The sequence below is a fragment of the Dipodomys spectabilis genome, unplaced genomic scaffold (assembly GCF_019054845.1).
Source record: "Dipodomys spectabilis isolate Male_0828 unplaced genomic scaffold, ASM1905484v1 ptg000499l, whole genome shotgun sequence".
Classification (NCBI taxonomy): Eukaryota; Metazoa; Chordata; class Mammalia; order Rodentia; family Heteromyidae; genus Dipodomys; species Dipodomys spectabilis.
Genome location: NW_024871176.1, coordinates 1,547,137 through 1,564,432, shown reverse-complemented (window position 1 = coordinate 1,564,432; position 17,296 = coordinate 1,547,137). Strand labels below are relative to the sequence as shown.

Genomic DNA, 17,296 nt, shown 5'->3' with positions numbered 1-17,296 from the left:
TAACAGCATGGAGAGCAGGAAATATTTCTCTCATTTCCATTTCTCTGTACTTTAACCCTGTTATACTAAAACAAAAATCCTCATTCACCTATTCATCTCGTGTGTGTGTGTGTGTGTGTGTGTGTGTGTGTGTGTATGAGAGAGAGACTGAGATGCTTTTCACGTGGGAATCTCAAGGACCTGTAAGTCTGTATGGAGCTGGGCTGCTATAGGAAGCCCTCATGCACTCCTGGGTGACAAAAAGCAAAGCGCAAACGCTCATACATCTTTGCGTAGAATTGCATGTCCAAAGTGATTCTGACATACCTTGAACTATAACCACCCACATGTGTGCTTGGTGTGCTTTAAAACACACACAAGTTAACTCCCGCGTTTAAAGTAAAATCTCCAGGTTCCTGCAAGTTACCTGAATTCTCCACCAATGCTCAGACTTGGGGATTCCACAGGTCCTGGAGTAGGGTTGCATTTTAAACAATGCATGGCAGGGTGGGGTTTTTCGTGGGTTCTTGTTTTTTAATGTGCTTTTTCCTTTTAATTTTTGTGGTTTACTTTTTGTTTAGGTGGCACTGAGGACTGGAACCCAGGGCCTCACGCGTGCTAGGCAGGCGCTCAACCACCAGGCCGCCTTCCCAGCCCCACGACGGGGTTCCAAGGGGCCGCGCCGTCGACTTGCACCCGGCACTAAGGGGTCTCAGGCTGTACCTTGCACCGTCGGCTGGAGGCCGGTGGGCTGCGCTGACGTCATCACGTCGTCACCGCTCCCGGGTCCAGCGCGGGAAAAGCTGTCAACATGGCCGGCGCGCGCGAGCGCCTCCTGCCGCTCAAGGCGCTCAAGGAACTTGGTCTTGGGCGCGGCCCCTCTTCAACCGACTGCGACGGCGCCAACACCCAGACCAGGCCGGAAGCGGAAGTGACGGAAGTGGGGGGGGGGGTGCCGCGGCTACCCCTCCGCTTCCTCCTCCGCTTCAGCTCCTCTCCCTACTCCTACCCCCCTCCCCGCCCGCCCCGCTCCTCCGCCGGAGTCGCCGGAAGCGGAAGTTACCGAGGGGGTGGGGCGTGTCGGGAAAGTGTCAGGTTACCTTCCCGCTGCTTGAGTCCGAGCCGCGACCGCCTGGAGCAGGTAAAGTCGCCGCCGACAGCGGCCTGCACCGGAGGGGCGTGGTACCCCGGACTTCCTCCACGACCCCCCCTCCAGCCGGTGTCCGTCCCCCCCTGCCCGGTGTCCCCGCCGACAGACCCCCGCCATGGGCAACACGAGCAGCGAGCGCGCGGCGCTGGAGCGCCAGGGCGGGCACAAGGCGCACCGCCGGGACAGCTCGGGGGGCGCCAAGGACGGGGACCGGCCCAAGATCCTGATGGACAGCCCCGAGGACGCCGACCTCTTCCACTCGGAGGAGATCAAGGTGCGAGGGCCGGCGGGGGAGGGGGGACCGGGCTCCCCACGGGGGGAGGGGCGTGCGGGACCCGTGCAGCAGATTCCCGCCACGTCCCCTCCGACGGCCATCCCCATCGCAGCCAGCCCCGCGAGCGACCCCCCCCCCCCCGCTCCCGCCACCGGGGGAACCCGAGTCTGGATTTCCGATGGTGAGCGTGTCACCCAGAGGGAGCTGGAGCGCATCATTAAGGAGAAAGGCAGTTCTGGGACCGAATTCCGAATGCTTAATTAATGATCAAGAGTCGCGCTAGCGGTAATTGAGCACCAGTGCCTTTGCCTTTCTCCTGGGCGTAATTAATTCCACAGCTTGGAGACAGTCTTCCCTCGGCTTGGTGCAGGCTGGCGTGTCTGTCTTTCTTTTTGTTTTTTAAAAAAAAGGACTGCCCGTTCTGGAGTCCAAGTCGCTGTGAATAGTTTGGACAGCACAAGGGATCGGGGGTGCCTCCTTCTGATACTTTGGGTGCCCTTCCCCCCCCCCCTTTTAAAGAGCACATCAGGGAAAAGTTAATGCTACTTGTGAAGGCCTGTTGGTGTCAAGTCTGAAGGAAACAGCAAACAGCCACTCGGCTCCTAACAGGACTTAGCTTCTTCTGTAGACCAAAGCACATTATTTTCTACGAGTGGAGATCGGACTTCCTAATACACTCCGCTTTGTGAAACAGGAAGATGACTCCAGCTTTACCCACATTTACTCACCTTGTTTGTGCATATGTGTGTTTCCAGTTACAGGGCTCCTTATTCCAACAGGTGAAGAACTAAGTCCCTGAACCTCACTCTCTCCCTTAGCTTTCTCACCCCAAACTAGAGCACAACTTGAGCCACTCCTCCACTTCCAGCATTTTGCTGGTTAATTAGAGATGACTTGTTTGCCCAGGCTGGCTTCCAACTCCAATCCTCAGATCTCAGCTAGGCTTCCAGGTCTGAGCCACTGGCACCCAGCAAAGAGCTAAGTCCTTAAAGGAATAAAGGTTTAGGAGGAATGAAAGTATCTTCCCACCCCCCAGTCTGTTACTATTCAATTACATGTTAATCATCATTGTCCAGATGGGCTAATTCCCTCACAACTCATTTCACCTTTACTCATACTTTTTTCCCCTTAGATATTAGACTAGGTGATTATAGGCTCACATTCTCACTTGTGTCTTGGTTCTAAGTCTAGCTTTAAATTAGAGACTGCTTTTTACTTGGCCTTACAGCCAGTGATGTGAATTTGTTTTCTGAGCTCCTTCCATTCCTAGAGTGTGCCATGAACTTTGGAATCAGGCCTCCCCAATGATTTGACAGGCCTTCCCTCCCCTAAGTACTTTTGGCCCCAACACTGTTAAATAAAACACCATAAAAATGGGAATTACTTTCTTCAAGAAGTATACGTTGTTGCTATTACAAAACTCCTACAGGTTTGGGGGTAAAGGGAAGGAAGGAGCGACATTGTTTTCCCCCCCCCCCCAAAAAAAAGAAATATACCTGACTTATGATGGTCACCCCTCTGTACAATATTTTAATAACAACAATGTTATATATATATATATATATTTAAAATTACAAGAAATATTTAACATGCAGAGGATCTGTGGAGATTAAATGTGAGTAACATCCATTCTCAATTCACCCAAAGTTACTGAGATGACATAATGCACACACACACACACACACACACACACACACTGGGTTGAATGCCTAGATAGCAAACACACACACACACACACACACTCTGGGTTGAATGCCTAGATAGCAAACACACACACACACACTCTGGGTTGGATGCCTAGATAGCAAACACACACACACTCTGGGTTGAATGCCTAGATAGCAAACACACACACACACACACTGGGTTGAATGCCTAGATAGCAAACACACACACACACACTCTGAGTTGAATGCCTAGATAACACACACACACACACACACACACACACACACACACACACACACACACACACACACACACACACACACACACACACACACACACACTGGGTTGAATGCCTAGATAGCAAACCACACACACACACTCTCTCTCTCTCTCTCTCCTCTCTCTCTCTCTCTCTCTCTCTCTCTCCCTCTCTCTCTCCCTCTCTCTCTCCCTCTCTCTCTCCCTCTCTCTCTCCCTCTCTCTCTCCCTCTCTCTCTCCCTCTCTCTCTCCCTCTCTCTCTCCCTCTCTCTCTCTCTCTCTCTCTCTGGGTTGAATGCCTAGATAGCAAACCCCTCAGTTCTTTTGACTATCCCACTTCACCACTGTTACCACACCCACCTAAAGCAATTCCAGCTGTTATTCTTTATAATCTGTGGACCTTGTTAGAACTCTAGGAATGCAGGCATCTTTTAGATAAGTTCTGCTCCGTGTTTGAGAGGAAGGTGCCAGAAGCCTGCTGCACCCCTTTAAGGGTTCTCTCAACTTTAGAATTCCGGCTGTTAAAATATTCTACTACTTACTAAGAAAGATATGAGAGATCCACAACCAAATAAATTTCACCTAGACAGGATTAAATGTGATCCTGTGTCATGCTGGAATACACGTTTGGTACAGACAGTCTTGTTTGTCCTCGGTGCCCAGGCAGCACTCAGAATAGTATTCTTCCACACAGTATGGACTTGCCAGTCGTCAAGTTGACAGCTCTGGAATTGTCCCTCATAACTATTAATGTACTCTTGAATTTTTTTTTTTTTTTGGTCCGGTAGTGGGGCCTGAATTCTGGGCCTGGGCGCTGTCCCTCAGCTCTTCAGCTCAAGGCTAGTGCTCTACCACTTGAGCCACAGCGCCACTTCCGGCTTTTTTCTTTTTGCTTATGTGGTGCTGAGGAATCGAGCCCAGGGCCTCAGGCATGCAAGGCAAGCGCTCTACCACTGAGCCACCTTCCCAGCCCTACTCTTTTTTGTGTGTGTTGATAGGACTTAAACTCAGGACCTTATACTCTTACTAGTCTTGGGTTCACTGTAGTCTTCTTCCAAGCAAGTTTTTTTGGTTTCCTTCAGAATTTATGAAGCCCTCTTTTCTTTCTTTCTTTCTTTCTTTCTTTCTTTCTTTCTTTCTTTCTTTCTTTCTTTCTTTCTTTCTTTCCTTGTTTCTGTCTGTCTTTTTATTTTTTTTTTGTCAGTCCTGGGGCTTGAACTTAGGGCCCGGGCACTGTCCTTGAGCTTCTTTTGCTCAAGGCTAGCACTTTACCACTTAAGCCACAGTGCCACTTCCGGCTTTTTCTGTTTATATGGTACTGAGGAATTGAACCCAGGGCTTCAAGCATGCTAGGCAGACACTCTGTCACTAAGCCACATTCCCCATAGCCCTCTTTATCACCACAATAAGAGCTAATAATCATTAAGTACTCACTATGTATCAACAATGCTTCAGATCATTTCACAGAAACGCAGTCCTTGCAGAAACCTTATAAAGTAGTTATTTTTATTACCCCACATTGTGGTTGGGGAAACAAAACCAGCAAGGGCGGGCCGCCTCTTTAGAATGAACTGTCAATATTAGTTTAGTAGTCAGTTGTAGGGTGCTCACTTATGGCTTCCTATTTCTGAGTAAACTGCTCTGTTTCTAGGCTCCAGAGAAGGAGGAGTTCCTGGCCTGGCAGCATGATCTTGAAGTGAATGATAAGGCTCCCACCCAGGCTCGGCCAACTGTATTTCGATGGACGGGTGGTGGAAAGGAAGTTTACTTATCTGGGTCCTTCAATAACTGGAGTAAACTTCCCCTCACAAGAAGGTAATTGCATGGGGAGTGCTCACATATTTATATTTGCCTAAACCCTTATAGAGTTCTTCTTTCTAAAAGATCTCTGTAGGTGAATAGAAACAAAGCATGCTTTTGGACAAGAGATGCTGAAATAATTTTGCTTAATAAGTGAAGAGATTCAAATCTCACACCTGAGAAACTTCTGGGTTTAAAGCACACTTTTTTTTTTTTTTTTTTAAGACAGAAACAACATGTCTCAGTGGAAAGTATTTGTGGGTCATGGATATCTCCCAGTTCAGGTCCTTAGGTAGATGTTTCTCCTGAGAAAGAGAATATTCCCAGGGCACTAGAGAGGGCACTGAGCTAAGAATCTTAAGACTGCCTACACACTCATTTTGCAGCTGAGCCTCAGTTTTCCCATCTGTTAAAAAGAGACTATCGGGGCCTAGCGTGCTTGAAGCCCTGGGTCCGATTCCTCAGTACCACATAAACAGAAAAAGCTGGAAGTGGCACTGTGGCTTAAGTGGTAGAGTGCCAGCCTTGAGCACAGAGAGGCTCAGGGTCAGTGCCCAGGCCCTGAGTCCAAGCTACAGGACTGGCAAAAAAAAAAAAAAAGGCAAGAGAGACTTTTGAGGTTCGTTCTAATTTGTGCATCACTTCTATTCTGGAGATACTTGCTGTGTAGGTATCATTAGCAGGGTTGGAGTAAGACGTTTTATTAAGAATGCTGACAGGAACTCATGTCTCAAATTGTCCAGGAGAAAATGCCTTCACCAGCTAAGTGTCTTGATGAAGCATGTCGGGCTGCCTGCGTCCCCAGCAGTAACACCGGAGAAGGAAGAAGCCAGTTGGCATAGTACTCAAAGTCAGTTCAAGTCAGAAGAACAAAACAACCAGATGAAAGCAGTTCCCGGAATAGTGGCACAAGTTTCTTTAGAGATAGTTTGTGCCTCCTGTTACACAGATCCCTGCCTCCGCCCAAAGTAAACTGACAAAAGGGGAAAACTAGGCAGCTGGTGTTTGTCTTGTATTGTTCTCCTTGGCACCCACGACTGCTAAGTGATATTTTGCATGCAGGCTTGAAAAGCACCGATGCCCGTGTGTTGACCTTTCCATGTGAGGAGTGTCGATTCTTCGTATTTAAATTGAGTTTTCCAGAAAACTCATGCACTTTGGTTTCCTTAGGTAGCTTTTCTGGGTTGAGATCATTCTCCCAGATTGTGTTTTGTTTTTCCCTGACTGGTTAGAGCTGAGCAGACAAGATCACCCAAAAGACATGTTCTCCTTCCTTTCTCCTTGCAGCCACAACAACTTTGTAGCCATCCTGGACCTGCCAGAAGGAGAGCATCAGTACAAGTTCTTCGTGGATGGCCAGTGGACACATGACCCTTCCGAGGTACTCTGCCTCTCGCCCTTAGTCCTCCATGTACCTGCAGAGTTCATGTCAATCATCTGACCTTCCCTTGCGGCTTGTCGCCCTGCTGGTACAAATCCCCATGTGTGGCTGGGTGAGGTAGTGCCAGTTGTCAGATCACTGGCATAACTCCACCAGAACAAAGTAGGGTAGCTACCAAGGCCAGGAGGTGACACGTTCTAGTCAGGAATTCCAAGTCCTCTAAAGAATGCTCTCCCTAGACCTTCCATGTTATGATTTCTGCCTGTCTGTCTTTTCCCAGCCGATAGTAACCAGCCAGCTTGGCACAGTTAACAACATCATTCAAGTGAAGAAAACTGACTTTGAAGTGTTTGATGCTTTAATGGTGGATTCCCAAAAGTGCTCCGATGTGTCTGGTATGAACACAGTTCATTTTATCCCCATGTGTGCCGGCGGGGGCTGCGCAGTCCAGCAGTGCTCTCATTCTCTTGCCTCTCGCTTTTGAGCAAAAGCTGCCCAATAAGGTGGACACTGGTGTCTCCTCGAGGGGCTACAACATTCATTCCTTCCTCTGTCAGGTCCCCTGTGCCATCTTTGTCTTCTTCAGTACTCGGTAGTTCTGCTTGGCCATGGGGATAGAACCAGAACTTGTCAAGCCAGTGTCAGGGCCAAAAAGGGCCCTCGAGGGCTCCGTTGGATTGGTAGTGAACCAGCGTGGGGGAAGCTGCCAGCTTGCTTCCCACTCATGCCTGAAGAACTGGAGGCAGAGAGGGGTAAACAGATACCTCAGTGACCTTGGCCAGCACTCGTGTCCCCTCAGGACCTTGTCACATTCCCTGACAAGGAGAGAAGGCAGCTGGCCATAAGCAGCGGGCTACACAGCACACCCTTCCTTTCTGCTAGCAAACTTGCCCATGAGTCCTTCCTCTTGTCAGGTCTGGTTGTTGATGCCCAGGATTCTTCTGATCACAGAAGCTTCCATTAATTGCCCGTCCCTGCTTCCCCCACCCCCAACCAAAGCCAGCAGGATGAAATGTGTACAATGCAGTGATAGGACATGTAATCTGGAGTGCCAGCTGTCTGTCTGCTCTTGCTGGCCTCAGCAGCGGTTTAAGCAGTTCCTGGCCCCATGGGACGTCCGGCAGTGTAACGACATGGCTTCTGTTGAGTTTCCAGGTTGATGTTTTTCCTTCCTCACCTGGCTGGGCTGGAGGTTCCACCACCAGGGTTCTTTAGCTATTCTGAAATCACAGTGGTGAATTGACAGGCTTTCTGTGACATCAGATCAGGTTGTTCAGTGGGACTTAGAAACCCCTAATAGTTTTCTTCTTCTGGGATGGCTAACTCTCCTTTAGAAATACCCTATTTTCCTTCCTAAGATAGGTAAGGGAACAGGAAAAACTACCCATGTAGCCGCCTCTGGTGGATAAATGTGTTTATTTGTTGAATACCAGAACTTTTAGGCAGGTTTCTGTGGTACAGAGCATCCAGGAGAGAAAGTGAGCCTCTCACCGTTTGCTGATAATCCAACTTCAAGCTCTCCACTTCTCCAGCTTTCTTACAGTATCACCCGTTTACCCTTCATAGCTGTCTTCTGCCTTTAAGGCTTTTCTCAGTCCCCTGCTGCCATGTGGTTGAGTCCTCTGAAGGGAATCTGCCCTTAGAGAATGGCACCAAGGGACTTGCCAGAGCTCGAGCCTATCAGATGCATTGGGGACTAGTGTGGGGACCAGGTGACCGGAGTTTGGATAGTGGCTCAGTACCTTCCGCAGCTCAGACATTGGCTGCTTCTGACATCAAGCACTGTGCTTCCAGACGCTTCCTAATATATCTCTTCAATCAAGGGACTCAAGGAACTGAGGGTGATGGAGTCCAACAAATAGGTTTTTAACTTTTTGAAAAAATAACATTTGATGCCTTGTATAACCTGTTTCACGCTGGCTGGTCATGTTCACAGGACGCTTGTGCTCAGCCACTTAATCCTCACAGGACGGCTTGAGCTCCTGTCTGGTTTTGGCCAGCTCAGCCCGCAGTGAGAAGGAAGCCTTGTTCTGCTGACACGTGAGGTTGGCTGATTGAGATCGGCCTGCTTGTTAGCCTGACCCATATTCCCTGGCTTTGCTGCAACTCCTGTCTTCCACCAGCACATCTGAGTTCAGCACTGATTTTTATCCATGTACCCACGTTCCAAAAGGGCTTTCTCTTTGGAGCCTACATCTTTCTTTTTTTTTTTGGTGACTAGTACTGGGGCCTCACTCTCTCAGCTTTTTCACTCAAGTCTCTGGTGCTCTACCACTTGAGCCACACCTCCACTTTTGGCTTCTTGCTGATTAATTGGAGATACAAACTCTCACAATCTTTTCTGCCAAAGCTGACTTCAAACTATGATCCTCGGATCATAGTTGCTAGGATTATAGGCATGAGTCACAGGCGCCTGGCTCAGTACTCTATACGTCTTTTAAGAGACTGTAAATCTGTATTGATGGAACAAGAGACCAAAAAAAAAAGCTAGAGGAGAGACTACTCCTGAAGCTCATAATTTTCAGAATGTTGTCGCCATCTCCCAACAGAGCTGTCCAGTTCTCCCCCGGGACCCTACCACCAGGAGCCCTATGTCTCCAAACCCGAAGAGCGATTTAAGGCTCCGCCCATCCTCCCTCCACACCTGCTACAGGTCATCCTGAACAAGGACACAGGGATTTCGGTGAGTGCTGGCATCCGTCCAGACCTTCCTCCACAGTCCTGTCCACCTGCCCAGTCGCTAGTGGACAAGTGCAGTGTCCCCCATAGAAATCCTCAGTATGCATGTGCTGTCTCCCCTCCCACAAAGCAGTTCTGAGCTTTCCCTCCCACCCTGCCCCATTCCATCATGATTCATGACCACCCCGTAAACCCCGTAGCCAGCCCCGAATTCCTCAATTCTTCCTCAGGCCCCCACATGTTAGACCCTAGTTTTAATCACTAAGTTGCTTTAGAAACATCAGTCAGTACTTGTCAATCAAGATTTGAAGTATTGCTCACACTCGTCCTCCAGGAAACTGGCTTTGCATCTAAGAAAGGAGTGTAGCCTGGATCCCGGACGTAGCCAGCTGTTCCTTGGGGCTCCTTTTCTGTTCTGTTTACCCTGAATTGTTCCTCCTGCCTGCTTCTAGAATTAAGAGTTGGTCCCAGTCATCACCTAAAAGGCACATGTGTACGAGGAGCTGTCGTAGTCCATTCCTGCCGCTACAGTAGAATGCTAGAGACTGGAGCACTTAGACCAGAATATATTTAGTGTCTGGGTCTGCAGGCGGCACGTCTGAAACCTGTCCCCAGCACGTGGCGGGGGGCCTCCATGCTGAATTATCCCACAGGAGGAGGAGGAAAGGCTAGAGAGCTGAATTCGCTTTAGTAACGATCCACTCTTGAAATGGCTGGTCCTCTCCTGACTGTCCACACTCCATGCTCATGACCTGCTTCCCTCTTACTATCCCCCTCTACCTGTCATCGCTCACAGGGGGAGGGGGGTGGCACCTTTCCAACACATGGACTTGGGAGTACACATTCGAACAATAGCAGGAGCTAACGTAACTGCCACCAAAGAGCCTCCCAGAGCTGGTGGCCCGTGCCAGGATGAGCCACATGTCCATGTGCAGCTGTGCCTACAGCACTCAGCAGAGCCCTCAGGCAGAGGCTGGGCATTTGCTATCCAATCCAGGTTCCCCTCTCTGCCAAGAGTGCCCCGAGCACGTGGGCAGCAGCGGAGTTGGCCATTCTGTGAGCCAAAAAAGAGGGCAGAAGGTAAGGACCAGCATGGCTCAGAACCCCCAGGGCCAGGAGGTTTCCAGGCAGGTGGAGAACTGCAAAGACATTTAACATCTGTCTTAAAAGCACTTGAATGGGGCTGCTTCCCATCCCTCCTCCCTCCCCCGCCCCAGCCAGTCCCGGGCCTTGAACTCTGCCTGGGCTCTATCCCTGAGCTGCTTTTGCACTCTACAACTTGAGCCACAGTTCCACTTGCGGCTTTCTTGCATAGCTTATAGGACATTAGAATCTTTTGGACTTTCCTGCCTAGAGTGGCTTCTCAAACCGCAATCCTTAGATCTTAGCCTCCTGAAAAGCTAGAATTACAGGCATGAGCCACTCATGTGTCTCCCTGTCCTTTTACAAAACATTTTTAAGTTAGAAATTCAAGCCGAGGTAGAGACACACACTGGTCCCAGCCACTTGGGAGGAAAGGTTGGAAGGTCAGAGTTTTGGCTTGCCTGGATAAAAACAACAGAAGATAAGGTCTGCGGGGTAGCTCAAGAGGTCGTCTAGGTGTTTCTCGTGGGTTCTTACTGAAGCCTCACAACTTCCCTGTGACGTAGACACTGTAGTGGCTTATACTTGATGGAAGAGAAGTAGAGCATCATCTTGCTAACACTTAAAACACTAGAGCGTGACGTCAGCATGCTGTACAGCCGCTCCTCCATGCACGCTCCCAGGCCAGCCTGTGGCAACCACATTCTACTTCCTACTGCCACAGCTCAGCGCTTGCAGAGTCTCAATAATAAGATGATGCAGTTTTGTCTTTCTGTGCCTGGCTTACTTACATTAAGTCCTCTGAATTTACCCATGTTGTTACAAATGACAGGACTTCTTAAGGCTAGTAGGCTTTTTGGTTGTTGTTTTGCTGGTACTGAGGTTTGAACTCAGGACCTAGTCCTTTCTCAGCTTGCTTGCTAAATCTGGCACTCTACTACTTGAGCCATGCCCCCAGCTTGGCCTTTTTGCCAGTTAATTTGAGATGGAATCTTAGACTTCTCAGCCTGGGCTGGCTTCAAACTGCAGTCTCTCAAGTAGCTAGAATTATAAGCATGAGCCGCTGGCACCTGGCTCCATTGTGTGTAGATTTGTTTTTAATCCATCCATCAGCAGACTGTCAGGTTGTTTATTCCCTGTCTTTGCTGGTGTGCATAGTGTTGTGGTAAACACAGGAAAGTCAGATGTTCCTTCAGACACACAACTAGCTTACGTTTTGAAGAATTTAATACCATTTTCCATCAGCCATACCAGTCTACACACCAAGCTTGTACACAATGTATGTTAAGTTTTAACCACAAAATGTGATGTGTGTGAAGTGATGCATGTTAATGGCTTGGGGTAGCCATTCCACAGTATCCACATGTCATTTTTTAAAATTAATTCTTTGCAGCCCTTCCAGGCGGAGGCAGGAGTGGGGGAATACGGGGGGTCACACAGTAAGCTCCAGCATTCAGAGGAGCAGGTGGGGCCATCGCTTCACACAGCCTCTGGTCAGACCCACTGAGCCCTGGGAGCCTTTGCCATCCCAAGCCCAGAGTGAGGTCAAGTGTGTGGCCTGAAAACCCTGGCTGATCCTCATCTGGCAGAGCTGAAACCAGGACCTGGCTTTCTCTGTACCCACCTACCTTTCTGAGAGAGCCAGCACACATGGCTTTTGTGGGACTGCAGACTCCTCTGTCCCATACATGCCTGAACTTGAACCCCCTGGCAGGGTTCCCCAGGCTTTGCTGCCTAGGCCAGAGCCTCTCAAGATAACCAGGCCTGTTTATGGTAAACGCACCATCTTCATCCGGGAGGATGTGGTCACACCTCAGCAGGGAACCACACCATCCACTGCGGGGGGGGGGGGGGGGGGGGGGGGGGGGGCCGGCCTAGGATGCCCCAGGCTTGTGAGATCATGAGGCACTTCAGGATTGGGGTATCCCTAGTGTTGAAGGCCCCCCCTTCTCTTAAAGCAGGCACAAAATATACCACCCACTGGTTACCTGGTTTGTTGTTGTTGTTTTAATTTGATTTAGCATTTATAAAAGGGGAGAGTGTCCAGTGAAAAGGAGTCTTAATTTGAGGCTTCTGTTAAAAGACCAGGAGAGTCTAGCAGGTCTAAGTTCCAGTGCTGTGTGAACTCCTGCAGGGTTGCGCCATCTCCCACCCTTAGTCATTTCGCCCTGAGTGCCTGGTGTGAGTCTCAGGGACCTGAGTTTGAAATCCAGCCACTCGTGAGTGCTTTATGTAGATCGGATCTTCTTGGTTTCTCTCCAAGTACTTGCAACCAACGTCGGTCTTCTTCCTGCCCCTTCTATGAGAACACATCCATGGCCCATGCTTGGCAGGCAGGGTAAAAACCTGGCCAGAAACCACACCCAGTGCACCCAGCGGCCTCATCTGTACCCTTGGCCTGACCTTGGAAGGGAGGGTGGCGGGAGAGCCCACCTCCTCGGCATTCATACCTGGGGCTGGAAGCGGGGAGAAGCAGCTTGCTTTCCATGTCCTCCATGCTCACATCTTCATCTCTCCGCAGTGTGACCCGGCGCTGCTCCCGGAGCCCAATCACGTCATGCTGAACCACCTCTACGCGCTGTCCATCAAGGTAACGGCCTCACCGAGCACCCTTAGCGGTGCTCCAGGACCCCCAGCAGTAGTCCTGCCTGGGCCTGCTGGGTTTAGGGGCAGCTTCTAGGGTCTGAGGCCAACTTTGGCTCAGGTTCTTGGGGATTGAGGGGCGGGGGGCAGTGAACAGGAATTGATATCTTTCTTAAGTTCCATGAAGAGTCTCCTGCACTTTGAAGTCTGAGCCCCTAACCTAGCCCTGCTCCCCGTCATTTCTACCCTCTTCCTCAGGACGGAGTGATGGTGCTCAGCGCGACCCACCGGTACAAGAAGAAGTATGTCACCACCCTGCTCTACAAGCCCATATGAGGGCCCGGAGCCGCATGGGCCCGGGACGGCCACCCCCAGCGCCCTGCGTGCATGCTTTCCACTAGAGGAATGGACCGAGTCTCACATTTCACATTTCCTAAGATACTTCACCCCCGCCCTAGTCCTGCTCGAAGGTCTGTCCAGGCCCTGGGGCTCCGGACAGCCTGGTCTGCACCCGTCCAAGAGGCAGAAGGGAAGGCAGAGGTGCTGCAAGCCTGGAGGCTCCCCATCTCCAGGGGTGCACGCTTCCGAGCCCGCATCCTCCCCGGCTGTGGGGGACATTCTTAAACCCCAGCTGAGGGCCAAGCCACCCTGCTAGTAAGGCTCCAGGAAGCGGGGACAGAGGCCACCCCAAGTGTCTCACCATCTGCGCGTCTCTCAGGCCTGTGGCCTGTCCCCGCTGAGGCCTGGCTATGGAGCCTGCCCTTCCAATCAAAGCAATAGATTTCCTCCCCTTCTCTACTTCAGCGAGGGCTAATTTCTATCGAAATTAATAGCTGTCTGATTTCCAGGTGAAGTCTTGCAATAGTTTCCTACACTGTATGCACTCAGTACTTTTCTGACCACAGGTGGCTGGCTCTCCAGCCTTCCAGCAATAAGTCACCACAACTAGAACACTCGCCCTGTGACTGTGCTCAGCAACGCATCTTAGCCTGTTCTTAGATCAGGCTGCAAAACCCACTGCCGATTTCTCCATGGAGCTGGACGATCCTGAGGACTGCCACTGCTAGCTCCTTATTCCAGACTTAATGAAGTGACGCCCGGGCTGCATCACCCACCCTCCTGCAGGGGACCTGTACCCTAGAAATCAAAGAGGACCCCAGCAATGACGGCTGCCTGTTCAGAAGGGAACCTGCAGTCCTGCAGCAGCCTGCCTGATAGCCACTGCACGGATGTCCTGTGCACCAGCGGACGGCTCGCTTTCCAGAGGGCCACTGCACGCGTGTCCACCCACACTGCAGAAGGTGTCAGACCTTTCGTTCTTGCTGGGAGAGGCAGAAACAAGTTCGCTGGTGTCCAGTATTTATTTTGTAAACCTGAGTTCGGGTACTTTTTTTTTTTTTTCCTTTTTTTGTTATACTAGTTTCAAAACACTCAATTGCTGTCACCTTGACATACAGGTTTCAATAAAGCTTTATAAAAATACCTGGACCCGCATCTGAAGGAAGTTCTGATTGTGTTCAGGTATTTGGATAGAACCACTCCTGGCTTAGAGACTAGACTGTTCTCCAGGAGACTAGACACTTGCCAGGCGGTTTGGGGTCGCCTTTGGGCACTTGGAGTGGGCTGGACTCCACAGCTGCCTCAGGGCATTGCCTTCATCAACCTCTCACCACAGTTTGGAATTTAACCGCTCAGCCCAGGATGCAGCTTCCTGACTCAGGCAGGTAGACAGCACCCTCACCAAAGGATTTTCCTCCTACATGAGGCCGATGGAGCAGAGCCTGGGCTCAGTACATGACGCCATTAAATGGACACCGTTATCAGCTAGGCACGGAAAAGTCCCAGTGTTCTAGAGTTTGGGTTTGTCCTCAGCTTTCTGCTAGCAAGAAGTCTCCAGCTTGAGCTGTTCCCTTAGTCCCGGTTGGTTCTTCAGATAGTCTCACTAACTTAGCCCAGGCTGGCCTTAAAACAGCAATCCTATCAAAGCTAACTGAGTAGTTTGGATTACAGGCCTGCACCACAATGCCCAGCCCTGCTAGTGTTCTTTGAGCCTTTTCTTGGACATCATGAAACACTAAAGCATAGGAGAGGGAAGCTCTCCCATGTTCTAGTCTGTGCTTCCTAGGCTGGATAATTAAACCATCTTATCCTGAAAGCCCTCTTGGGACTTCCGGGATTATTAAACAACCTTAGATGTTTGAAAATAGTTTTGAGGGCTGGGAATATAGCTTAGTGGCAGAGTGCTTGCCTAGCATGCATGAAGCCCTGGATTTGATTCCTCAGTACCACATAAACAGAAAAGGCCAGAAGTGGCACAGTGTGGTTCAAGTGGTAGGGTACTAGCCTTGGGGGAAAAAAAAAGTTTTGAAAATGCATAGCTAACCAAGCTCAATAATACCAAAAAATGTTCAGACACGGCACTAGCATTGAATTCCTACTGACGAGCTGAGCCCAGCCCCTCTGCCCCTGGCAGCTGAAGGACAGGGCTCAATGGCTGGGGACCCAGCTTGAGACTCCAGGACACCCAGGACCCAGGACAGGAGCTCCCTACCCGAGTAAGCACAGCACCACCACCCTTTCTGTAACCAACTGGAAAATCTGCCACCCAGAGTCAGCTCAGAGCCATCAGCTCCAAGAAAACATAGCATGCAAATGAGCTCTGCCCACAAAGGGGAGAAACATCCAAGGTGAAAGTGCCAGGTAAACACTCGCTTACAGCTAGTCACCCTAGAAATGTCTGGGCCCTGATACCCTGGGGACTCATGAAGTGGCCACGGAAGTGTGAAATAGCCCTCTGTAGCATTCTCCACATCTACTTATAAAAGATCTCCTGGCCTCTTAAAAAGCACATAAGGAAGCCAGTTGTGGTGGAGAGGAAGGCTGCCCGCAGAACCAAGTGGTGGGCACCTCGATACCCGAGAAGCTGGAAATAACAAGGAGACTTCATGGACATGGAAAGGTACCACAAAGGCCAAGTCACATGTTGAGTTACGTTCTGCAATTCAGCTCTCGTGCCTGCCTCATTAGCCTCGATAGGTGGGGACTGGCTACATGGTCAAAGCTTAACTCATTGATTTTCAGTGAAGACAGATTTCCCCTCTGGAATTCATATATACATTGACTCAGCCAAAAGTAAGACCTGGAAACAAGTAAAATGGAGCCATATTGAAGGGTGAATATAGCCATCCCTCAGTATCCTTGGGGGATGGCTGCCAAGGCTCCCTCAGATACCCAAATCTACCCAAATCTCCCAATGCTTAAGTTCCTTCTATAAGACGGCCTAATATTTGCATTTAAGCTGCATACATGCAATCTACTTGAAATCATCTGCAAGTTACATAATACAATGTAAATCCTATGTAAATAGCTAAACTATGTTTCTTAGGGAATCAAACAGTTCCAGAATTTTTTCTTCCTCTTTTCAGTTTGTGGTTGGTTGAATCTGAGTCTGTGGATGGGGAGGGCTGACCTGTAGAACCATGTCAAAAACATTGAAACCAAAGAATTAAGGACCCAGGCAGGGCTCTTTCCTTCCCTCTGGTTCCACTCATGAGTATGTAAGAGAAGCTGATTGTCTTGAAGATGGAATCACTAGGCTGATGTCCAGTTTGCATCAGCCACCATCTTCTTTCCCAGAGTAGACACTGGAGCTGGGTTGTACTGATTGAGCTGCGTTTGTTCACCAGCTGTGTAACCTTGGGCAAACCACGTGTCCTTCCAGTGATTTCCTGCCCTGGAAAATGAGAGTTTGGACTAGCCCTGGATGATGTGTAGGGCTCCTGCAAAGCTTTTGCAGCATGAATGGGATCTGGCTGCAAACAGAAGACAGTGCCAGCATCTCAGCTGGCTTGGTGAGGACATCTTTAAGACTCTAAAGGCCGGGCTGGGAAGGTGGCTCAGTGGTAGAGCGTTTGCCTTGCATGCTCGAGGCCCTGGGTTCGATTCCTCAGCACCACATAAGCAAAAAGCAAAAAGCCGGAAGTGGCGCTGTGGCTCAAGTGGTAGAGCGCTAGCCTTGAGCTGAAGAGCTGAGGGACAGCGCCCAGGCCCAGAGTTCAGGCCCCACGACCGGACCAAAAAAAAAAAAAAAAAAGACTCTAAAGGCCAAGACTGAAAACTCAGATTCTCAAAGAGACACCATCCACACTGGGAATCAGAGATAGGGCCATCTGAGTTTAAAAACAAATTTAATTTAGTTTAGCTAGGTTTCTTTCTATATGAGCACAATTTCACTTCCAAGTGTTCATCCAATTCTTCTGATCCCCAACTGCTGTGGTATATGTCTCCTCCAAAATTCAGGTGTTTTGTTGTCTATGTGGTACTATCAGGAGATGGGCCTTTAAGAGGTGGTTAGGTCATTAAGGCTCCCCACCCCCCACCCCCGAATGGGATGAAGATCCTTATTAAAAGGATCTTCCAAAAAACAAATAAGACAAAAAA

General features: G+C 49.8%; 1 protein-coding gene across 2 annotated transcripts; it reads left to right on the top strand.

Moving 5' to 3' along the window:
* The first annotated feature begins 1,049 nt into the window (after nucleotides 1–1,049).
* On the top strand, nucleotides 1,050–14,344 carry Prkab1 (protein kinase AMP-activated non-catalytic subunit beta 1). 2 transcript variants are annotated; one of them, XM_042669631.1, is made up of 7 exons: nucleotides 1,050–1,403; nucleotides 4,982–5,145; nucleotides 6,418–6,511; nucleotides 6,792–6,906; nucleotides 9,061–9,194; nucleotides 12,795–12,863; nucleotides 13,115–14,344. In XM_042669631.1, the coding sequence occupies exons 1-7, from the start codon at nucleotides 1,245–1,247 to the stop codon at nucleotides 13,190–13,192; spliced, it is 813 nt and encodes a 270-aa protein (XP_042525565.1). In that variant the 5' UTR covers nucleotides 1,050–1,244; the 3' UTR covers nucleotides 13,193–14,344. The 2 variants fall into 2 exon arrangements, with proteins under 2 accessions (XP_042525565.1, XP_042525564.1); XM_042669630.1 differs by having other exon boundaries at nucleotides 9,058–9,194.
* The last annotated feature ends 2,952 nt before the right edge of the window (nucleotides 14,345–17,296 follow it).